Below are 7,081 nucleotides of genomic sequence, written 5' to 3' on the forward strand. Positions count from 1 at the left end.
CCCAAAGGACTCATCAGGGTCCTACAACATTCCTGGAGCCATCCCCAGATCCCAAAGGACTCATCAGGGTCCTACAACATTCCTGGAACATTCCCAGATCCCAAAGGGACTCATCAGGGTCCTACAACATTCCAGGGACCAGCCCCAGATCCCAAAGGACTCATCAGGGTCCTACAACATTCCAGGAACCAGCAACAGATCCCAAAGGACTCATCAGGGTCCTACAACATTCCTGGAACATTCCCAGATCCCAAAGGACTCATCAGGGTCCTACAACATTCCAGGGACCAGCAACAGATCCCAAAGGACTCATCAGGGTCCTACAACATTCCAGGACCAGCCCCAGATCCCAAAGGACTCATCAGGGTCCTACAACATTCCAGGGACCATCCCCAGATCCCAAAGGGACTCATCAGGGTCCTACAACATTCCTGGAGCCATCCCCAGATCCCAAAGGGACTCATCAGGGTCCTACAACGTTCCAGGACCATCCCCAGATCCCAAAGGACTCATCAGGGTTCTACAACATTCCTGGAGCCATTCCCAGATCCCAAAGGGACTCATCAGGGTCCTACAACATTCCAGGACCATCCCCAGATCCCAAAGGACTCATCAGAGTCCTACAACATTCCAGGACCATCCCCAGATCCCAAAGGGACTCATCAGGGTCCTACAACATTCCAGGAACCAGCAACAGATCCCAAAGGACTCATCGGGGTCCTACAACATTCCAGGGACCATCCCCAGATCCCAAAGGGACTCATCAGGGTCCTACAACATTCCAGGGACCAGCAACAGATCCCAAAGGGACTCATCAGGGTCCTACAACATTCCAGGAACCATCCCCAGATCCCAAAGGGACTCATCAGGGTCCTACAACACTCCTGGAACATTCCCAGATCCCAAAGGACTCATCAGGGTCCTACAACATTCCTGGACCATCCCCAGATCCCAAAGGACTCATCGGGGTCCTACAACATTCCAGGGACCATCCCCAGATCCCAAAGGACTCATCAGGGTCCTACAACATTCCAGGGACCAGCAACAGATCCCAAAGGGACTCATCAGGGTCCTACAACATTCCAGGGACCAGCAACAGATCCCAAAGGACTCATCAGGGTCCTACAACATTCCAGGGACCATCCCCAGATCCCAAAGGGACTCATCAGGGTCCTACAACATTCCTGGAACATTCCCAGATCCCAAAGGGACTCAGCAGGGTCCTACAACATTCCAGGGACCATCCCCAGATCCCAAAGGACTCATCAGGGTCCTACAACATTCCAGGGACCATCCCCAGATCCCAAAGGACTCATCAGGGTCCTACAACATTCCTGGAACCATCCCCAGATCCCAAAGGACTCATCAGGGTCCTACAACACTCCTGGAACATTCCCAGATCCCAAAGGACTCATCAGGGTCCTACAACATTCCAGGGACCAGCCCCAGATCCCAAAGGACTCATCAGGGTCCTACAACATTCCAGGGACCATCCCCAGATCCCAAAGGACTCATCAGGGTCCTACAACATTCCAGGAACCATCCCCAGATCCCAAAGGACTCATCAGGGTCCTACAACATTCCAGGAAGGGGCTGAGGAGCCACCAGGGTTTGTGGGAAGGGGTTGAGGAGCCACGGGGGTTTGTGGGAAGGGGATGAGGAGCCAGCAGGGGATGAGGAGCCACGGGGGTTTGTGGGAAGGGGATGAGGAGCCACCAGGGTTTGTGGGAAGGGGTTGAGAAGCCACCAGTGGATGAGGCGCCACGGGTTTTGTGGGCAGGGATTGCGGAGCCCCAGGGGATGCGGAGCACCGGGGGTTTGTGACGGGGATGAGGAGCCACCAGGGTTTGTGGGAAGGGGCTGAGGAGCCACCAGGGTGTGTGGGAAGGGGTTGAGAAGCCACCAGGGTGTGTGGGAAGGGGTTGAGGAGCCACCAGGGTTTGTGGGAAGGGGATGAGGAGCCCCCAGGGGATGAGGAGCCACCGGGGTTTGTAGAAGGGGATGAGGAGCCCCCAGGGGATGAGGAGCCACGGGGGTCTGTGGGAAGGGGATGAGGAGCCCCCAGGGGACGAGGAGCCACCGGGGTTTGTAGAAGGGGATGAGGAGCCACCAGGGGATGAGGAGCCACGGGGGTTTGTGGGAATTTTGGGAAGGGGCTGAGGAGCCACCAGGGTGTGTGGGAAGGGGCTGAGGAGACACCAGGGTGTGTGGGAAGGGGCTGAGGAGCCACCAGGGTTTGTGGGAAGGGGCTGAGGAGACACCAGGGTTTGTGGGAAGGGGATGAGGAGTCCCCAGGGGATGAGGAGCCACGGGGGTTTGTGAGAAAGGGCTGAGGAGCCCCCAGGCCCCCAATCCGTGGGGCCGAGCGGGATCCCCGGGATCGCCGGCTACCTGTGTAGCCGATCTTCTCGAAGCTGAGCAGGCTGAAGATGCTGTCGTAGAGCTGCATCTCCTTCTTCCTCGTTTGGTCCATCTCGTCCAGGATCTCCATGAGCTCGTTGCCCGTCTTGGTGGGGTGGGTGCACTCGGCCTCGTGCACCGTCAGCTCGTGGTAGGGGCCCTGCCAGGGGCACCCGATCCGCTTGTACTTGCACTGGGTCACCCTGGAAAACAGGGAACGCGCGGGAAAACCGTCAGGGCAGGGGCGGGGAAGGGAGGGAATGAGGTGGAGCCGGCGGGGACGGCGGCGGGAAGGGAGGAGGGATCGCAAAGAGAGGTTGGGGAAGGATGGGAGAGGGGTGGGAAAGCATCAGCTGGGTGCAAAAGCAAGGCTTGGGAATGTGGGAGAGACGTGGAAAACCACCAGTGGCACAGCAAGGCTTGGGAATGTGGGAGAGATGTGGAAAACCACCAGTGGTGCAGCTGGATCCAGAAGCAAGGCTTGGGAATGTGGGAGAGACATGGAAAACCATCAGTGGTGCAGGTGGGTGCAAAAGCAAGGCTTGGGAATCTGGGAGAGACATGGAAAACCATCAGTGACACAGCAAGGCTTGGGAATGTGGGAGAGACATGGAAAACCATCACTGGTAGCCAGATCCAGAAGCAAGACTGGGAAATGTGGGAGAGACATGGAAAACCATCACTGGTAGCCAGATCCAGAAGCAAGACATCAGTGGCAGAGCATGGCTTGGGAATCTGGGAGAGATGTGGAAAACCATCAGTGGTGCAGTTGGATCCAGAAGCAAGGCTTGGGAATCTGGGAGACAGGGAAAACCACCAGTGGCACAGCAAGACTGGGAAATCTGGGAGAGACATGGAAAACCATCAGCTGGATACAGAAGGAAGACTGGGAAATGTGGGAGAGACATGGAAAACCATCAGTGGCACAGCAAGGCTTGGGAATCTGGGAGAGACATGGAAAACCATCAGTGGCACAGCAAGGCTTGGGAATGTGGGAGAGACATGGAAAACCATCAGTGGTGCAGCTGGATGCAAAAGCAAGGCTTGGGAATGGGAGAGACGTGGAAAACCACCATCTGAAGCAGCTGGATACAGAAAGAAGATTGGGAAATCTGGGAGAGACATGGAAAACCATCAGTGGTGCACCTCGATGCAGAAGGAAGGCTTGGGAATGTGGGAGAGACATGGAAAACCATCACTGGTAGCCAGATCCAGAAGCAAGACTGGGAAATCTGGGAGAGACATGGAAAACCATCAGTGGCAGAGCATGGCTTGGGAATCTGGGAGAGATGTGGAAAACCATCAGTGGTGCAGTTGGATCCAGAAGCAAGGCTTGGGAATCTGGGAGACAGGGAAAACCACCAGTGGCACAGCAAGACTGGGAAATCTGGGAGAGACGTGGAAAACCATCAGCTGGATACAGAAGGAAGACTGGGAAATGTGGGAGAGCTGTGGAAAACCACCAGTGGCACAGCAAGGCTTGGGAATGTGGGAGAGACATGGAAAACCACCAGTGGTGCAGCTGGATGCAAAAGCAAGGCTTGGGAATCTGGGAGAGATGTGGAAAACCATCAGTGGTAGCCAGATCCAGAAGCAAGACTGGGAATGTGGGAGAGACATGGAAAACCATCAGTGGCAGAGCAAGGCTTGGGAATGTGGGAGAGACATGGAAAACCATCAGTGGTGCAGCTGGATGCAAAAGCAAGGCTTGGGAATGTGGGAGAGACGTGGAAAACCATCAGTGACACAGCAAGGTTTGGGAATCTGGGAGAGACATGGAAAACCATCAGTGGTGCAGTTGGATCCAGAAGCAAGGCTGGATAATGTAGGAGAGACATGGAAAACCACCAGTGGCACAGCAAGACTGGGAAATCTGGGAGAGACATGGAAAACCAGCAGTGGCACAGCAAGGCTTGGGAATCTGGGAGAGATGTGGAAAACCAGCAGTGGTAGCCAGATCCAGAAGCAAGACTGGGAAATCTGGGAGAGACATGGAAAACCATCAGTGGTGCACCTGGATGTAAAAGCAAGGCTTGGGAATGTGGGGGAGACATGGAAAACCACCAGTGGTGCAGTTGGATCCAGAAGCAAGGCTTGGGAATGTGGGAGAGACATGGAAAACCACCAGTGGCACAGCAAGGCTTGGGAATGTGGGGGAGACATGGAAAACCACCAGTGGTGCAGTTGGATCCAGAAGCAAGACTGGATAATGTGGGAGAGACATGGAAAACCATCAGTGGCACAGCAAGGCTTGGGAATGTGGGAGAGACATGGAAAACCATCAGTGGTGCAGCTGGATGCAGAAGGAAGGCTTGGGAATCTGGGAGAGACATGGAAAAGCATCAGTGGCACAGCAAGGCTTGGGAATCCGGGAGAGACGTGGAAAACCATCAGTGGTGCAGCTGGATGCAAAATCAAGGCTTGGGAATCTGGGAGAGATGTGGAAAACCATCGGTGGTATCCAGATCCAGAAGCAAGACTGGGAAATCTGGGAGAGACATGGAAAACCACCAGTGGTGCAGTTGGATGCAAAATCAAGGCTTAGGAATGGGAGAGACGTGGAAAACCACCATCTGAAGCAGCTGGATACAGAAAGAAGATTGGGAAATCTGGGAGAGACGTGGAAAACCATCAGTGGCACAGCAAGGTTTGGGAATGTGGGAGAGACATGGAAAACCACCAGTGGTGCAGGTGGGTGCAAAAGTAAGGCTTGGGAATGTGGGAGAGACATGGAAAACCATCAGTGGTATCCAGATCCAGAAGCAAGACTGGGAAATCTGGGAGAGACATGGAAAACCAGCAGTGGTGCAGCTGGATCCAGAAGGAAGGCTTGGGAATCTGGGAGAGACATGGAAAACCATCGGTGGTGCAGCTGGATGCAAAATCAAGGCTTGGGAATGTGGGAGAGACATGGAAAACCACCAGTGGTGCAGTTGGAGTGGGATGGATTCCCATGGGAGAGGCCAACTGGGCGTGGCAGGGTGTGGCCACGGGAAAGGAGGGAACCAGAGCCGGGTTCTGCTGGATGCCAACGTGGCTCCGGGCCCTTTCCCAAACCTCCACTGCTTCCCAAGGAGCTGGGATGATGCCAGAGGGGAATTTTGGGGTGGGAAGACCCTGTGCCAGGGCCTGGAGAGAGAACTGCCTTTGCCATGGTCGTGAAGCCACCTCAGAGCTCCCCAAGGAGGTGGGATCCTGCTGGGAAGGGAATTTTGGGATGAGAACACCCCTTGCCAGGGCCTGGAGACGGAACTGCCTTTGCCACGACTCCAGAGCTGGCTCCATCACTTCCCAAGGAGGTGGGATGATGCCAGAGGGGAATTTTGGGGTGGGAAGACCCTGTGCCAGGGCCTGGAGAGAGAACTGGCTTTGCCATGGGTGTGAAGCCACCTCAGAGCTCCCCAAGGAAGTTGGATGATGCCAAGGGGGAATTCTGGAACGGGAACACCCCGTGCCAGGGGCTAGAGGAGGAACTGCCTCCGCCACGACTCCATCACTTCCCAAGGAGGTGGGATAGTGCCAGGGAGGAATTTTGGAATGAGAACACCCTGTGCCAGGGCCTGGAGAGGGATCTGCCTTTGCCATGACTCTGGAGCTGACTCAGGGCTTCCCAAGGAGGTGGGATGATGCCAAGGGGGAATTTTGGGGTGGGAAGACCCTGTGCCAGGGCCTGGAGAGAGAACTGGCTTTGCCATGGTCGTGAAGCCACCTCAGAGCTTCCCAAGGAAGTTGGATGATGCCAAGGGGGAATTTTGGAACGGGAACACCCCGTGCCAGGGCCTGGAGAGGGAACTGACTCTGGAGCTGACTCAGGGCTTCCCAGGGAGGTGGGATGATGATGCCAAGGGGGAATTTTGGAGCGGGAACACCCCGTGCCAGGGGCTAGAGGAGGAACTGCCTCCGCCACGACTCCATCGCTTCCCAAGCAGCTGCGATCCCACCAGGGACGGACTTCAGAACGGGAACACCCCACACCAAAGCCTCGACGGAGCCACCGAAACATCTCCCCCCCCACCCCGACCCCACCACCGCCAACTCCCGAAACCGCCGCGACCCTCGGCCCGTCCCTCCCCGTCCCCGCTGACCGGTCCTGGCACTCCTCCTTCTGGTGCCTCTCGAGCAGGGAGCGGGGGAACTGCTGGGCGCAGAAGCCGCACTCGGAGGGCAGCTCGCTGACGGCCTTCTCCACGGCCAGGTTGCGGCAGCACAGGCTCTTGCTGATCTCGCAGCGGCATTTGGGGCAGGTCGCCTTCTCCTCCGTCAGCCGCGCGTCCGCCAGCAGGTGGATGAAGCAGCCGGCGCACATCAGGTGCCCGTTGGTGCACGGCGGGGACACACACGGGGAGGGAGAGGCCTCAGGGGACCGGGAATCGGGAATGGGGAAGAAGAGCCCGGTCAGGGAACTGGGAATGGGGAAGAAGAGCCCGGTCAGGGAACCGGGAATTGGGAAGAAGATCCCGGTCAGGGAACCGGGAATTGGGAAGAAGAGCCCAGTCAGGGAACCGGGAATCGGGAAGAAGAGCCTGGTCAGGGAAATGGGAATCGGGAAGAAGAGCTCGGTCAGGGAACTGGGAATTGGGAAGAAGAACCTGGTCAGGGGGTCCCAGCACTGGGAATTGGGAAGAAGAGCCCAGTCAGGGAACTGGGAATCGGGAAGAAGAGCCCGGTCAGGGAACTGGGA

General features: G+C 56.5%; 1 protein-coding gene across 1 annotated transcript; it reads right to left on the minus strand.

Annotated features, from left to right (window-relative positions):
* Positions 1 to 26: 26 nt before the first annotated feature.
* On the minus strand, positions 27 to 6,834 carry CYHR1 (cysteine and histidine rich 1). The gene is made up of 3 exons (XM_039389948.1): positions 6,486 to 6,834; positions 1,829 to 2,603; positions 27 to 1,721 (listed from the first exon to the last, which is right to left on the minus strand). Exons 1-3 carry the CDS (start codon positions 6,704 to 6,706, stop codon positions 1,515 to 1,517), a joined length of 1,203 nt encoding a protein of 400 aa, XP_039245882.1. The 5' UTR covers positions 6,707 to 6,834; the 3' UTR covers positions 27 to 1,514.
* Between the last annotated feature and the right edge of the window lie 247 nt (positions 6,835 to 7,081).

Source organism: Pipra filicauda, unplaced genomic scaffold (assembly GCF_003945595.2).
Source record: "Pipra filicauda isolate LSUMZ 115617 unplaced genomic scaffold, ASM394559v2 scaffold1271_size20202_pilon, whole genome shotgun sequence".
Classification (NCBI taxonomy): Eukaryota; Metazoa; Chordata; class Aves; order Passeriformes; family Pipridae; genus Pipra; species Pipra filicauda.